This window comes from Porites lutea, chromosome 4 (genome assembly GCF_958299795.1).
Source record: "Porites lutea chromosome 4, jaPorLute2.1, whole genome shotgun sequence".
Taxonomy (NCBI): Eukaryota; Metazoa; Cnidaria; class Anthozoa; order Scleractinia; family Poritidae; genus Porites; species Porites lutea.
Window position 1 is genome coordinate 3,268,133 of NC_133204.1, and position 17,359 is coordinate 3,285,491.

At 39.1% G+C, this 17,359-nt stretch overlaps 1 protein-coding gene across 2 annotated transcripts in view; it reads left to right on the forward strand.

Moving 5' to 3' along the window:
• LOC140935276 (uncharacterized) overlaps positions 1–7,458 on the forward strand; it is a 40,889-nt gene extending 33,431 nt beyond the window's left edge. Inside the window, exons 6-8 of one of the 2 annotated variants that reach the window (XM_073384825.1) lie at positions 1,224–1,244; positions 5,476–6,063; positions 6,892–7,456. In XM_073384825.1, the coding sequence (XP_073240926.1) occupies positions 1,224–1,244; positions 5,476–6,063; positions 6,892–7,131 (849 nt within the window). In that variant the 3' untranslated portion in view covers positions 7,132–7,456. Of the gene's footprint in view, positions 1–1,223; positions 1,245–5,475; positions 6,064–6,891 lie in introns of both variants that reach the window. The other variant, XM_073384826.1, reaches the window with a different exon arrangement.
• The last annotated feature ends 9,901 nt before the right edge of the window (positions 7,459–17,359 follow it).

Genomic DNA, 17,359 nt, shown 5'->3' on the forward strand with positions numbered 1-17,359 from the left:
CACATATCTGGGGTCCCCCACTTCCATGTAAACAGGCCCTAACTAGGACGTTTCTGGAAGTTTCACGTTGTAGTCCTACAAAACAACGGCAAAGAAATGGACAAAAAAGTGTACTGCACGTGCAAAATTGTTTTTTTTTTTTTTTTTGCTAAGACCTATTGTTGTTTTTTCACCGTTCTCGTTACCTTCGCCGCTTAGCATAACATGATTTTATATTTTGTTTGAGCAAACTATAAATATTATCGACAGCTTCGCTTTTAGCCCTGGCTAAATCTATATATTAAGTAACTGTATATGATGTCCTCGATTTTGGCTTCATCTCTGTGTTTTCGAACTACCTTGTTAATCTTAAAATACATAAAAACATTTTGTAGCCCAGAAAGTAGTGTTGAGAAAGAAGAGAAGCATTATTGGGGCTATTATGGCTTCCACATGTGTTTTGTGGAGCTGGCGTTTAAAGAAGTGCTTTGCACTCACCTCGGCGATAAACGACCTCTAACCACGGCTTTATCGGCCCCACGGCTACTCTAGGCTAATAGCGCTAATAATGGTAAAACAGCTGTCCGCTGCCCGGGTGATATGACTGTAGGCATGCACTGGCTGCTAGCCATACCGGGGAGTTTGGTGACTGTGTGTTTCCTTGCTGTTTTGGTTTTTCCAGGGCATTTTTTGACTCGGGTAACTCGATTGCAAAGTGGAAGGATTTTGTATACCACAGGAGGGAAGGGTAAAACAATAGAGGCGCCTCCTCCCTCCTGGGATACCAGGACTATTTCACCGTTGAGCGCTTTTAAATTCAAAGACACTCAGATAGAACCGATAAGCAAGCGTTTGTCATACCTACATTTTCACTGTTCTTTGTTGTTGACGTTGTTTTCTGGCATCAAAGAGACTGATTTCGATCCTCAGTACCCTTCTTGGCGATTTCGACAACGTTAGAACACGAAAAGAGAAACTCAGATAAAGTATACCTCGTTATGTTTAAGCTAAAGAAGTTTGCGTGATTTGGTAACGCCATCTTAACGTGGAAATAGTGTCATGCAAAAAAAGAAATGGCTTTCTTGAATCTGAAATCTGGGAATTTTGTATGGTAATAAAATGTGACAAAATGGACTTTTAACTAATCTAAATTTACAGAATGATGCTACATACTCAATTATACCATTATAAAAATATTCTAATCATTATTTATTAGCTAACAAAAAGTCAACTTTTTTTTCTAGGCAATACTGTCCACCATCCAGGTAAGATTAGCATAATCAAGATCATACACGGGTAAGGATAGTCTTGGTTGGTAATAAAACCTATTATCATTCGACGCAAATTTTTCTTCCTTTTCATTGGCTGAGAGCCCACCACGTGACCTGCAAATAACTGCCTACAAATAATGGTCTGCTCATACGCAGAGTCGTCCAACTGTATTCGGCTTCAAATAATATTCTGCTCATGCGTAAATGAAACCACGCTTTTCTCCTTCTTGCATTCGCTGTTGCGTTCAGAAAATGGCAGAGCAAACTCGGTGACCGAATGATAAAACAATTATTGAACTCAGTTGTCCCAAAATATCGTGATGTCTCAGTGTCTCGCAGATACATTAAATCAGGATATTTTACTCAACCTCGTCCAATAATTGTTAATTGTTAAACTCACAGAGAACAAAGCAATATTGTTTATCAGTAGGTGTTTTAATTCGTTTTATCTGTGTGCTTATCGGCGTATTTTTCTGCCCTACTGACCATTTTTTTTTTCTACCTAGGTTTAAGAGATTGGCATAACTGACAAAAACAAACGATCTGGCCCGGCCCTTTTGTTCAAAAGGTGGATAGCGCTATCCACTGGATAAATCTCTATCCAGTAAATAACGTAATTCAGTGGTTTCGCTAGTACTTATCCGCTGGATACTGATTTAACGCACGAGGGCCTGGATGTGTTATCGTTTATTTTCAGTCAAGCCCTAACTTCAATCAGGTTCTCGTAGCTAATAGAACATTACCTAATATCCCTGTTCTTTTGATAGCAGAGCTCCACGCGCGCGCGAAGCGCGCGCGTGGGCGGAGCCCCATAGCTAAGGTAATCTACCCATCCAAGAAAATTTGGTAATCACGTGACCGTACACCGAACGAACAAACGAACGACCGTCCGTCCGCACCACAGGGCAACCAATGTTTACTCTCACACTATCTAATTGTACATCTAATTGTACATCAATGTTGTGATCAATTGACAGCTGTCAAAACAGGGTATCCGCTGACCAGTATCACCTGACCGTACCGCGGGCTCAAGTGTCGACCCATCGAGGTCTTGCAGTTATCCGTTGACAAATTACCAGTTTCAAATGATCGCAGGCTCAAGTTTATTTTTTCCAATAATTCATATGAAATTCGTTGTGTTTATGTCATTATGGCCCCGCACTATTAAGATTTTGATTTCAAACTGACCTCGGACGCGAAAATTCAGCCAGTTTTTTAAAAATACAGGCGAAGAAGACCTTTTCTTACCATGGTCACGCGTTGGTCACGCTCTACGTCCAATTTTTATGCTCTGATTGGTCAAAATTTGACAGGTGAGTTCATGCGGAAAATTTATGCAGCGTCTTGAAAGTTGTTCACTTTGACAGCTGAAGCTGACAGAGTTCTGTGTCATCTTGTGATGTTTTTAACTGCCTTTTTCGACCGGATGTACAAAATGAAATACAGCTTCTATCAAGAGTCTTCTGTTATTCATGGCTGGTTAATTTATTGGGTTTTTGGTTGAGAAATGCGTCGCTTGTCAAAATTCGGTAATCCGATTTCGGATGGCATCGTTTTTGGTTTAAAGGTCGGTACACAACAGGCGACAAGTTGCTGCAACACGTCGCGGCGACAGATCACTCCGTGTGCACAGGTCAGGCGACTAGTTGCAGCAACAAGGTGAAGCGACACGTCGCAGCGACAAATCGCTTCGTGTGTACTGGAGAATTTTTGTGAAAATCTTTGTCTCCGCAACAGAATTTTGTCGCTGCAACAAGTCGCAAAAAATCAAATCAGACTGAATCTGTGCGACTTGTTGCGGCGACAAATTCTGTTGCAGCGACAAAGATTTTCACAAAAATTCTCCTGTACACACGAAGCGATTTGTCGCTGCAACGTGTCGCCGCGACATGTTGCTGCAACTTGTTGCCTAGTGTGTACCGACCTTTACGTCTCAAGCAACTTTGGCCTTCCTTGATAGCTTTCAGGAACTTAATCTCGAATGATAAGCCTGAGTAATTATTGTATTTGATGTTTGTTTTTGTTATATCTAATTTCATGAAGTCGAGCACAGTTTATCATCGGCAAGTTTACGCACGTTTGTAAGATTTAAGTCAATGATCATGATCTGACCTAGTGTCAGAAAACGATATAGGCTTACAGAACTTTAAAAGGCCTCACCGCAAATAGAAAGAAAACGTTCCGGAGAATATTTAGTCATAAATTTGGCTGTAGAAAGAAATCTTTGAGCGATTTTCTTGCTTCGAGGAGTTCATCTCTGAAAAAAGCAAACACCGGGAGGCCGGCTTAAAGTAAACATAATTAACTTAAGCTTAAAGACTCAGGATTTTTAGAGACACTTTAATACCTGTCTTCGTGAATGAAAATTGTTGCCTCTGTAAATGTTTCACCGAATGATATTTCTTTTATTGATTGTTGATTATTGATATTATTGATTGATTATTGAAAAAATGATAATAATAAATTCGTTATTATGTTGAAGCGTAACTCTATTAAAGTTCATTGAAACACTCGACCACACTGACAGCTCGCACTAGAAATGAGAACCGGCCGGCCGTATGGGTGATTTTGGAATTTTTTGAACAGTTACGCTAAAAGCCACGATTGATCGTCCTGAATATTGACTAAGTGCAATTTGTCCTGAAAAATTGTGAAATGCCGCATTCTGTCCAAGGTTTGTATGATAAATAGTACTGTTTCACCTCAGATGTGATGTATAAAGAGTATGAAAGGTTGGTTTACACACCCCCGGATTTGTTGGCAAGAATTTGTATTCGAGGCCTAATCTACTGTGATCAAGAGCCATTATGGCTCTTGAATGTGATCGAACATGTTTGCTATTTTTTGGGTGTACATATAAGGCTATCAACTCGATGTAAGATGTTTCACTCTAAAATAACTTAGCCTTTCCCTTAAAAGTCACATGAATGTGCCCTTAAGTTAACCGATTTGTGGATTACAAGTTTATTGTTTGATTTAAATTATAAATTTATTAATGGGAGCTTCGCTTTTAGCCCTGGCTAAATCTATATATTAAAGATAAGGATAAAGATCAGTGGCACCCAACGACCGAATCTTTTCAAATAAGTCAGAAGTGTCTCAAATGGTTTCCTCTATGCCTTAGAAGCTGTTTGGTTAATTTGTAGTTGCCCTAAAAACTATTTAGGGACTGTGCAATAATCATCAGGAGGGGGAGGCTGAAAAATGAGCCTGGCATAGAGTAATATTTCGTAGCGCCCCTCATGCTAACAAAGGCAAGTTAGCTCTTATCCCCCTCCTGGTCACTTAAAAATTAGAATCTTAAAAGTTATCCCCCTCCTGTAGGCTATGATTTTACATGGTGCCCCCCCCCCCCCCCCCCGTTCCTGATATTTATTGCACAGTCCCTTATCTGTTTGTTTGTCCTTGGCCCGGTTCAGACGCCGAACTTTTCATGAGCCGAAACTTATACACTGAATTAGGTTCATGAAAAGTTCGGCGTCTGAATCTATTAGGAACGCCTATTTCAATTTGGAACGGCCCAGCCGTTCTTCCCGCCTAGTCCGACCGGGAATTTCGCCTTTGGAAAGGCCTTAATTCAGACGACAAACTTTTCATGTGCCGAACCTAATGCATATCATCATAACGTATTTTGCAAGAAATGAGCAGTTTTCTCCTCTTGAATTTAGTTCGGCTGGACTTAACATCGGTGTTATCCACATTATTTAGACCTGCTGAACTGATTCTCGTTAATTCGAATTAGGTTCGACTCATGAAAATTTCGACGTCCGAACCGAGCCTTAGGGAACTATGTCCGTCTCGAAAGTCTTAGGTGACTTTTCGTCTTGCCGTGACTGTTACAATACCCTGAAGGGTCCGGTCAAGGGCAAGGCATTGAGTATCCGTACTTTCATTAGAAGATTATTGGGGGACGTTTTCTCTTTATATCGAAATTTTCAGGAGACCTTCTTTTAAACAATAATCGTAATATCTTGGTGAAAAATTGTGAAAAGTAAAACCTCCGAAAATCGTAGGTAAGTTAGTAGGAAAACTCCGAATATCTTAGGCGAGTTGAACGGTTATATTCAGAAATCTTTAGCTTATCTCGAGCTCTTTTAAGAAATTCCAAGGCAATATTTGCTCCGTCGAACTGTTAGTTTCCAGAAAAAAGTCGTTGGGGGCCCTTCTATTATGGTACATTTTCTTTTTTTTCCCATTGAGCCATTTTCTTTTCTTTCTCATCGAGCTTCCACCAGGAAAAAAACTTACCATTGCTGTAATTGGAAAAAATGGAAGTGGAAAAAGTGCAACCGCAAACAGCATAGTTGGAGAGCAAAGTTTTCCCACAAGCGCATGGGCAACGTCTGCAGTTTCATCAGAGCTCCAGTTTGGGAGCAGAGAAGAAGGAAGACAAATTGATGTGGTAGAAATACCGGCATCTCTTAAACCAGAGGCCTTCCAAAGAGAGGTCTCCGGACTTCTTGAATGGGCCCCAAAAGGATTCGATGCGATCGTTCTTGTAGCAAGGTATGGCTGTAGGTTCACTAGTGAAGACGCTCAAGCCTTAAAAAGTCTTCAAGAATATCTAGGCGAAAACGCCGGCAAATACATCATTCTTGTTCTCACCTATGGCGACCAGGCCGAGCATGCAGCAACAGAAGACAAAATCTTGCACAACCTTGATGGACACGTGCACAGGTGGTTACAAACGTTGCCGGACTGGGTTCAAAACTTCATCCAACAGATTGATAACAGAGTTATACTCTTCAACAATCTACTTCAGCCACAAAGTGAACCTGAGGCTTACAAGAGGCAACTGTCAAAATTAATCCAGGTAAGCTAACGAACTTTAACGTTTGCTTCTGTCTGCGGTTTGTAAATGTCTCATATGAAGGGGTACAGAATGGTACCTCGAAAAACGTGGGTCTCGGAAAATTTTTGGCCCGATCTCGAAATCTCGGAGCCGTTTTTGATGGGTCTTGAAGTCTCGTTTACGGGTGCTTTTTGAGTCTCGGAGAATCGAGTTTTTAATTTTTTTGCGGGTGGGTCTGGGACTTTCAAATTTGTCGCATTTTTTGTTTCCGTTTGGTCTTCAGGAGTCGAATTTTTCAGAGTGCATGGGTACAGCTTATCGAAATAGGCTCAGTAGATTTTGACAGTAAAACAAGACTAAACAGTACTTGGCGGGCTTCCGCTAGCTTCCATTGGCGTTTTAGCCTTATTTGTACCATTATCTCTTGACTAATTTTTAGGCTGTTAGAGTCTCGATTGGTAAAAACGCGTAGAGTCTTCATCTCGCAGCCTTGCAAAGTCTCGATTTTACCGTCATATACCCCTACACAGGAGCTTGGGTTACTTTTTTCTTTTCTGGGGAGAATGCCATGTGGTTTATCTAGGCTAGTGTAACACTTTTTGATGCATGGCCCCCAATTTGTTTTTGTTTTCAATAAAATTATGTGCTGGCGATAACTAGCAGAGGGGCAATGGAGGGAAGGAAGAATAATATTTGGGGAATATATTCCTATATATCGCTTCAAATTTGTTTTTGTGAGCATCTAAAACGCAAAGGTTACATATGAGGCTAACGAAGACATCTGGGATCAAAATGTACAGATGCTCGAATATTACGAGAAGATGCTAATCTTGTCCCAAATCTTTTCAGGCCATAGATGACATCACCGAGAAAACGTCGCCGTTCCTGCCAACCCAGCTGGCAAAAAATGACTTTAAACGAAACATTAAAGAAGCTTCAAGAAACCCAAAGCATGCTGACAGGGAAGGCAGTTCTCATGGGGACTCGTGTTATGTACCTATAGCTGGAGAACACGAAGAGCCCTCTCGCTATGAGAGAGTGAGGTCGTTCTTTGATACGCGAGGATGCTTTAGATGTACCATTTTGTAAACAGTATCGCACTTTTTGATACCTGGCACATCATTGTATATAACCTGATTACATACTGTCGTGATTGGTTTTAAATTATGTTCAGGACATTGTTACCGAACATTTACTAGATAGTCTCAATGGGGTGTTTTGCTGTACGTTTTGCGATTAACTTTAGGCTGTTATGGTCATCTTGCTTAAGTTCACTATAATGCAGATGAGCGTGACTCTTTTATGCATGTATTTTGGTAATTAAAACTAACTTGACGTATTAGTAATGAGTTATTGTGGAATCCAGTGTTTTCCTGCTCAAGCAGGAAGTTGGACCCTATTGACGCTTAGTATATCATGAAATGATCCCCCAAATATGAAAAGTTGTTATTTACCAAGGCGGTGAGGATGGTGGGAAATAATAATTTGCCAATATAGTCAATCTGGTCAGACTGCCATTTGGTCATTAACATGTATATATCGTGATAAGAATGTCTATGATTTGTTTCTTTGAAATATAGAAAACTGATAAGGTCGCAATAAGAATCCAAAACATGTCATAGGATGTAAAGACTTACCCAATTTCTCTTTAAATGAAGAAACAATGTCACATTCATCTTCAGCTAAAATTGATTCTCTTAAGGCAGCAAATACTGGCTTCGGAAAGTATCATAGAATCCGAGAGGTGAATCCTTTTGCATTGTTAGACTGCATCTTCTATCACAGGGAACGCTGTGTACGGTTGGGTAAACCCCATGAAGTTGAATGACGTTCTCTGCATGTTAAAATTGGCATTGCCTGTCACTGTTGATGAGAATTGATAAGCACTTAATTAATAAGTCAGGTTATAATAGTTATATTTTATAGTTTTTGGTTGAAGGAGAAAGATCATAGTACTGTAGGTCTATGCAGTTTTAATAAAATTTTGATGAATGTTGGGACTAACAGTCCTCTTCTCATTTTGCTCTTCTTTTGTTTGTATTCCTGCAGTCTCTTTTATCTTTTACCAAAAAATTGATGGTTAATTTAAGGTCTCCTGACGTTATTAAGTCACCTCATAATGCATATTAATTAAAAGTACATAATGTCAGCAACAAAATGGGAGGCTATGGAAAGGCAACAGAACTTTAAACTGTGTTCCAAATTTTTTTAAATAATAGTCTGAAACTTTAGGATGTGATTGTTACCTGTCTCTCTTGTTTTAGATTTGCCTGTAAGCAGTTGCAAGAAATCCTGATACTAGAGCGGTTTGCACTTGACTGTCGAAATTGGGATTGGTTTTGGTTTTGGTTTTGGTTTTACTACGCCCTTTGGTTGGCTAGTGTATTTACTTTGGTTTTGGTTTTACGACAGTCAAGTGAAAACCGCTCTATCGCGTGTCAGAAACTTGCATTTTGTTCGATGAATCATGCATATTCATTGTCGTGAAAAATGACATCAACTCCTCAAACAGTCCAAGCGATCCTCATCCTCCATCAGCAAGAATTTCACCAAATTTATCGCACGTGCAATGGGGTAAAACCATAGACTTTGCAGACACACCACGCAGAATCACCCTGCCTGCGACAAGCTCGAGAATTTCCACCAATTGTTCGTGAAAGGCAGATTTGCAGCGCCCTTTAAAGAAGAATAGAATTGTTGGTTATTTTTAATTCCGATGTCAGTCAGTTGGGTACCTAAAGATAAATGTAAAAGAAACCTTGATGAGTCATCTATTTTTTTATGGTCTGATACGAAGAGGCAATACCATTAACTTAATCAATTCAATGTTCAAATTTATACATACCCGTCCGGTAAATTTAATGTTTATACTATATGTGACTTGAAATATTAATTTGGAAATTGAATTTGTAAAAAAAGCATGTAAAAGATGAGTAGAGGAATTCACCCTCATAATTGCATCATGGGTAATCAGAGCGAGAGGGCAGAAAAATTTAAAGATCTGTATTGCAATTTAAAGCCAGCTAATTCTTACCGAATTCATAATATGTAACCCCGAAGTAGTCAATCGATAAAAATCAGTATCGATAAAAATCAATAGCAATCAAGTGATTTTTATGTTGATAACGGAAATGGGTCAAAATCGATAAACTAAATTGCTGTGTCAAATCGATACTATTGATTTTTCATGATGTTAACGATTTATAGCGGTAAGTCCGACATTGTTGTTTTTTGGCATAATTACAGCTCAGAAAAGACATCCACCAGTAACAACTGATCAACAAACATGAAAATAAGAAATGTGGAAACTATTACAGAGACAAGATTCTCCCTAAAACCGTGACCCTTTTGTACATAATAACAGAAACGGTTCGGTTTAATAATTACATTCGCAGTTCTCGCAAGCAAGTACCACGAGAAATACAACCTTAGATTAAAGATTTCCCAGCCTGAATTTCAGACATCCTCTATAGAGTCAAAGGGATGCCTGTAATTCAGACTAAAAGATTTCTCTGGATAGATTTTCACCGTTTTCCATTGTCAAATCAATAAAATCACTTGATCGCTAACGACTTTTATCGATATCGTCTTTTATCTATTGGCTACTCCTGGAAGTAACTACACGTGGAACTGAGGTTATTTTTAAAGGACGACAGATCTAAATAGTGGAAAAATGGGAAAAATCAAAAACCTGGCCAATATCGGCCATCTGAAGAAGACTCTTAAGTGGGTTTTAAAGATAAGATAAGGTTTTTATAAAACTTTTTTTAAAAAGGTGATAATAAATTGTTTGATCCTTCGACTCTCAATTGCAACTCAATTGTCAACAAATTTCACTGTTTGCATGAAATCAGTTTTCGTTTTCGGATGAACAGAACAACAGATGTATCTTTTGATAAAAATCGATGGAGTCGGTGAAATCTAGATAAATCGATAAACGAAACGAGTGTGTCATCGATTTCTGCCGATTGATTGATACAATCGATGTCAATCAAATCAGATTTACAGATTTTTATCGATTTATCGATTGATAATTCGATACCAATTTTTATCGATTGTCTACATCGCGATGCAACAAACACGAATACAAATTCAAAGAAACAATACACTAAATCTGGAGTGCAAAGACGTGAGATTTTCTAAAAACGGGCCAGGATGTTTTTGATACTGTATGGATCAATGTTACTTCAGATTTTTGTTCTGGCTGGCACGAAAATATTGTGTAAATCCGAAAAGAAGTTTGGCTACAAGGAATGCAACCTTTAAAGGTATGAAATATATGAATTCAGGAAAATTGAGCTAGCCTTGAATTCGAATACAAATCTTTAAAATTTCCCGCCCTCTCGCTCTTATTACCCATGATGCAACCATGAGGGGAAACTCCTCTTCTCATTTATCTTTTACGTGCTTTTTTTCAAATTCAATTTCCAAATTAATATTTCAAGTCATATATAGTATAAACATTAAATTTACCGGTATGTATAAATTTGAAAATTGAATTGAGCGTGAGGTCCTCTATTAAACGTACTGAACACCATGTGATTTATTGATAAATATATCAAAGCCAGTAAAAGATCGATCCAATGTAACACAAGCTTGCTTTCAAAGTATTAAGAATGGCCAACACTTTTTACCGGGCTATATAAAATGGCGCTATTTGCATATGTTTCTTTGTCAAATGACAACTAGCCATTGCTTGAGTTACCTTTCAAAGACGAATCTAACAACAAATCGATCCAACAAATCCAGCACCTTTAGACTCATCGACAGTCACGACAATTTCGCAGAAAAATCCCCAAAAATAAAACCTAAGGTTAAAAGTCTTTGTCTGCCGTCGGCAATTATATGAGTTGGCGTCCTGCCGCTAAGGGCGATGAAATATTAAAAATTTGACCACAATTGAAAAGTTATTGATGTTGTCTTTATTAGTCGCTCAATCGTCGCCACAGGCTACCCAAGAGTTATCTGCAAATGCACGCTGACCATTTTTCTGCACTGCGTATCGGCTTCGATATTACAAGTATAGTAAAACAACTTAAGATATCAAAGCTGATAAAACGGATAACTACGTATCTACGTATCCAGCTCTTTCAGGAATAGAGATTGGAAATGGCGGCATATTCTGTGGTAAAGTCGAGACAAAAATCGGAAATAAAAGTCCGGGTAAAGGTGAAAAAACTCTTATACCAGTTGTTATGGCACACGCTACCCGAAGGATCACAGGTTCGTCCAGAACGCATGAACATTCACACAAGCATGTCTCATGCAAAACGACGCGAGAGTAAGGTGTCCGAAAAGGATCGATATGTCTCGTTGCTTCATCCCTTTTCCCAAGAGTTTACATACCTAAAAGAAGGAACCATGAAATTAGTAAACAATGAATAGGACAATTGCACGATTACGTCATTTTACTACAACTACCAGAATCCTTGAGTTTGTTGTTTTCTTGTGCAAATTAAGGCTATTGTTCTTTAATCCTCAACGGGATTAATCGATCGACAAATTTAGTTGTAGTTGGTAGTTGTAGTCAAATATCGTCATCCTGCAATTGTCCTATTACTGTTAAGAAAAAAAAAATGTCTAAATACGCTTTTTTCACTTAACTCTCGTATAGATTGAGGAAGGAGGTTCCAATCGATATCGTGCTCATGGCAATCGTTAAGATTTTCATCCAGATGATAAACATGATTAGCAGCCATGTTGACCAAGCAAGATTTCTACTCTGGCAGATTCTCTGGCAGGAGATACTGAGAATGATATGCCGAGCGCACGTGCAAACAGTAGAATGACAATCGAACAAAAGATGCTGAGTATGTGATTTGTCCCTTGATTATTTTAATACCCTTCTTTACTACGGCATTGCCAATCGTTTGATTGTGAAATTTAGAAGGCGGGGTATAACACAAGGTAAATGCAAGATGTCATTGTTGTGTGTTTTGAGGAAGGGGATAACGTCACAGGTATAGCCATTTGGGATTTGAGATAATTTGGACCGGTCAACCACATGTGAAAAACATTTGAATTAACTTGAACGGTGCAAACCGTGCGCATTGATATTAATAATACAAAGAACATACGATTTTTTTAAAACAATGGAAAGGGCAGAACACAAGAATCGCGTTTAAATGGCGATACACACCACGAGCGTGATGCATTCTTAGAAATAGGAACACTGGATCGCAGTTAAGGGCCTGTTTACATGGAGTGGGGGACCCCGGTCTAGTGGGGTAAGTTTCTTTTGTTTTCACGCTCTGGGGGACACAAAACAAAAGAAACTTACCCCACTAGACCGGGGTCCCCCACTCCATGTAAACAGGGTCTAAGTTTCATTAGATTAGCAAACAAGAACCATTGCCAAGCCACGAGAATTGTTCGAAAGCATCAATGGTAATGCGTTTTTCCTTTTAATTTCCTTTAACCTGGACGGTACAAACCCTGCCGCATTGATATTAATAAAACAAAGACCGTGCGATATTTTTAAACAATAGAAAGGGTAGAACACAACAATCATCGGTTTAAAAGAGGATGCACAAGGACGCTTGTAGGGCATTCTGAGAAATGGCAACTCTGAATGAGTATCGAAGCAAGTTTCGTTTGCTTAGCAAACAAGAAGTTATTGCGGAGCGTAGAGACCTGTTTCAGACCATAAATGGTAATGTGTTTTTTCCCTTTAAAGTCGTGGCCACAAGAATACCAGAGGATGTTCTGGGCCAAACCTATTGGCGACAAGGAGACGTTTAAACTTATGATGTTTTGCTTGGGGAAAGGTTGTGCTCCGCAGCTGATAACACATTGGATAATCCTTTCCCAGAGTTGGCTGCCAATGAAGGCAGAAAAGCGTGCACGGGAATTAGACTTTATCCTGAACAATGTTGATGCCAAACGGAACACTTAATTGGTTTTACTTTGACCTGGATTTCGGCAAATGGCTTCACCTCAACAGACTGCCCAGAGATAAATCACAGTAATAAGATAAGGAGAAGTCGTATATTGCCCCGAAATTAAAAGGAGTTTTATCCAGAAACACAAAAAAAGAAAAGGAAAAGAAAAAAACTAAAAAACCTGCAATGTATTGATTGCGGGACCCAAAAAAACGGCTCTTTTAGGAGCCAGCAGTTCAATAAAAATCAATGACTAATTTACAGATTCAAATGTCAATGGTGCTCTCATATAACTATTTATATATATATTTTTATTTTCGTCCGTGATTTGAAGTGTTGTTAATATTGTGGTACAAATCATCGGTTTATACTTGACGGCCACGAGTATGAAGCGCGTTCAGTATATAGGAACTCATCCGTGATAACATGAATACTGGAAATTAGTTCAGATGCCTCAAATTACCAAATTTTAAATTCAAAAGACCGGTAACATAAGTTTCAAAACGACTGATTTTTAACAAGTGCTTCCTTGGGCTTTTTATTAAAGTCGGGCGAGATGTGTCTGCGAGTTATGTTATTGATGTTATTGTAGCGTGCTTGTTTCTGCACCTCGCTTTAAGAACGAGTGATCTTACATGTGTAGCGTGCTTGTTTCGACTCATGTTTTTAAGAACGAGTTATGTCATATATGTTGCGTGCTTGTTTTGACTCATGGCACGACTAGACTTCAGGAGAATGAGTTATGTTACATGTGTGTAGCGTGTTTCGACTCATGGTTTTAAGAACGAGTTATGTCATATGTGACGTGCTTGTTTTGACTCATGGCACGGAGACTCCATCGGAATCGATGTGTTTCCAGTGGATCCGATCCCGGGGGGGGGGGAACTCCCATACATTACCTATACGGGTATGTGCCGCCCAACGGGGTCGTGATTTTGAAGCTCCTGATTTAGAACGGGGTATCCATTTCAGAGGCGTTTACTAGAACGGGGTATAAAAAATTGTGGATCACGGCTTTACCTTCTGCTTAAAATTGTTGCTGATTATGAAGAAGCATTAATTTGATGTATAAGTCGATCAAATAAAGAAATATCTTTTAAAAAAACAGGGCTATTTCAATTTACAAACTTTCTAGAACGGAGTATAAAAAATTGGCCCATTTCTAGAACGGGGTATCAGTTTTAGGGCGAATTCTAAAACGGGGTATAAAAAATTGGCCTATTTCTAGAACGTGGTATCAGTTTTAGGGGAAATTTTTTTTAGAACGGGGTGCCAATTTGGAGTCCCGGGCGGCACATACCCACCCAAAAAATACCCAAGTGCCCCCCCGGGGATCCGATGGACTCCATCGGACGACGCGAACCCTCCTCTCGAAGTATTTTTTACACTTCCGGTTTCATCTTATGACTAGACTTCCGGTAACTCGAGTAGACTCGACTGTACTTCCGGTTTCATTCTTCGACCAGACTCCATTGGACTCCAGGTTTTGTCCACTGGAATCCAGTCGAGAGTATTGGACATGTGTGAATTGCTTCAAAGAAAGCCTTTCTTGCCCCATGATGACAACGCCGAGATGACGTTCTACGTCCATTATTAGTTGATGACGTGTTTATAATTCTTTCCTCTTTAAACGCAGTTCTTGTCTACTTATCTTTTCCAACATATTGGTTTGATTATCATTTTTTTCTGTTTTTACTTTTGCATTAAAGAAAAGCAATTTGCTAAAGAAATGAAGTCAAACTTTCCATTTTTGAGCTTTAAAAAAAGACAAAAACAAAAAAACAAAAAAAAAGACAAAAAGACAAAAAAGAACAATAGAAGGAGAGAATGAAAGAAAAAAATTAAGCCAAAATAAAATCGAAGCGTCAAGGCAAGCTTTACGTTCTAGCTTGGTTGATGAGCAATGTTCTTTCCACTAGCATGCCAAAGCAGCTAAAGAAGACCAAGACCGCAAAAGAACGGAAGAATTAAAGGAGATGATGTTACAGGAGATAAGAAGGAGACCAACAGGTAGCGAGCTGGACGTAATGGAACAAGAAAGGAAAAGAAGAGAGGAGTTATATCGAGTACAGCTGAATGAGCGAAGGCAATCACACGAGAATCTGCTGCAAGTTCAAGAACAATTACTGAAAATCTTCGCTAAACTTAAGGTTTGTTTAGAACGTAGTTTTATTTTTTCCAGATTCTGTATTCACCATGGCATTTCAAGAAAGGATCTCTTTGTTTTCAATTAACGTAATCGCAGTCGAGAGATAATAGCGGGTTCCATAAGAGTTGACGGCCACCTTGAGTCGGAGAAGCTGTAATGTGGAGAGTTAGAGGTGTAAGGTGAGACCAATTTTGTGTGCGGAACAGTAAGGACATTCTCATTTTCAAAAATAATCAAGGAACCAATTCTTAGCCTGCCGCGCGCCCCGTTCAGCGGCCTTTTTTGCAACCATGGATATTACTTCATGCGCCTGGTACACAGGCTACCAATAAACCGAAGCGAGTAACCCTCGCGGGGCGTTTTCACAGACCATTTTATTAAGTTTTAGTCGTTTTTGGCGAAAATATGTTGTATCACAAAAGCGTTTTGATTTCTATATTATACGCAGAGAGAAAAGAAGGTTAAAAAGATTGAAACGCGCCAACACCAAGAAGAAAATAAGGAACGTATGCAGGAGGAGCTGATACGAAGGTCCAAACTAGAGGCACAGGAAAAGGCCCGAAGGATCAAAGAATCGAAGAGTCATATTGGTGAGGGTGATGATGCTAAATCCAAGGCTATTGACATGTTGGTTGACGTCCAAAAACAGTTGCTGGATGTTTTTGCTGTATCCAAGGTTTGATTTCTAGTTTTTCTTTGTTTTGAATAAAAAAAATTTAACTATATTGTATTAAACAATTAGGCTATGTTCGCACAATTATACCGGATAGCTTTTCGAGCCCACACGAAAAGCTATCCGGTATTGTATGAACGCTTATCCGACTCTCCACTATACAGATGGGCGTGGCGCGCCTTTGCTCCGCCAATCCCGCAGAAATCACCGTTCTTATGTGGGAACAGTAGCCCTATCCGGTATAATAAAAGCTATCGTGTGAACATAACCTTTATAAATCTTGTTTGTTCATAATATGTCACATTATTGATGGGCTCCTGCCTTTATTGGTGAACACATAAATTGTGATGATTATGACTAATAGGTCGGTTCAGTATTTTGTTTCTTACTTTAGTCCTTTCATTATCTGTTGCTTTATACCGCCATTTTTTTACTTCGGTATTTTACTTTTGTGACTAATTGTATTGCCTTGGTGCAATAGAGCAAAGATATGGAATGAGCAAGCAGACCAGTTTTTTTTATTATCATATTTTATTGCTATATTTTGTTTTGCTAAATGAATGCATTCTTGACAACAGCTCCAGGACGTCAAACATCGAATGGACCAACTAAAGGTTATGAACTGTCGTCAAAATATGCTACAAGAAATCCGTAGCCGACGAGTGGACAGAGAAAACAGCAGCGGCATAACGTAGGTAGTACATGCGTGAACATAACATAACATGCAGACCGCGGTTAAACGAGAAAGACCGTGGCGTTTTATTTGTCGTTTCCAGAGGCTGTGATTCTTTTGGTCAGCAGCACTATACGGATAACCGGCAAGGAGCTTCTTTGAAATGCCCGCAATCTCGTATCCAGAGTCCTTGGGCTCTATGGTCAGCGGGTGGTCGCCAGGCGTAATTACCTCATATATGGTAATTATAATGTACCGATATAAAGCTTTCTATGAAGTACCTAACTTACGAAGGGACACCCGCTGACTAAGGAGCCCGAGGACTTTGCGCACGAAATTGAACTGTCCGTCATGTACATGAATAGCAGCTTTACAAGATACGCAGTAGGTATTTGAAGTTGATAAAAGAACTCACTTTTCACAAACTCATAGAGTTTTTGCTTAAACAGTCTAGTGAAAATTAACTTTTCTCACCATTTTTTAAAATTCGTATTATCTCAACAGACGTAAGTCTATTGTAGCTGTTCACAAGCCTGGAAGAAGACTGTCGTTAATTGGTGAAAAACTTCAGCATGAAGTTACTCATTCTCCCTCTCGTGATGTTAGTCAAAACTGAAATTGAAGAGTCACCTGATGTGAAATACAACAGACAAAATAACTGGGTGGTTGTATCGTAACGGTTATAGCACAAAACAACACCTGATTTCACTAGCTTGATGTCCTAGATTAAGAATTGCTTGAAGTTTTGTTCGTTAAAATTGATTAAAAAAATTAACACACTAATTCTCTTAAACTGAGTTGATCAATATAGTCCATACCATGTTGGTACAGACGTACTAACATTTTATAGTTATACTTACGCCCTGACCAATTATGATTCCTATTATTTCCTTAACGTAACATCGCGCGTGCGTCGCGATCTTTCATCAGTAAGTCCCGTT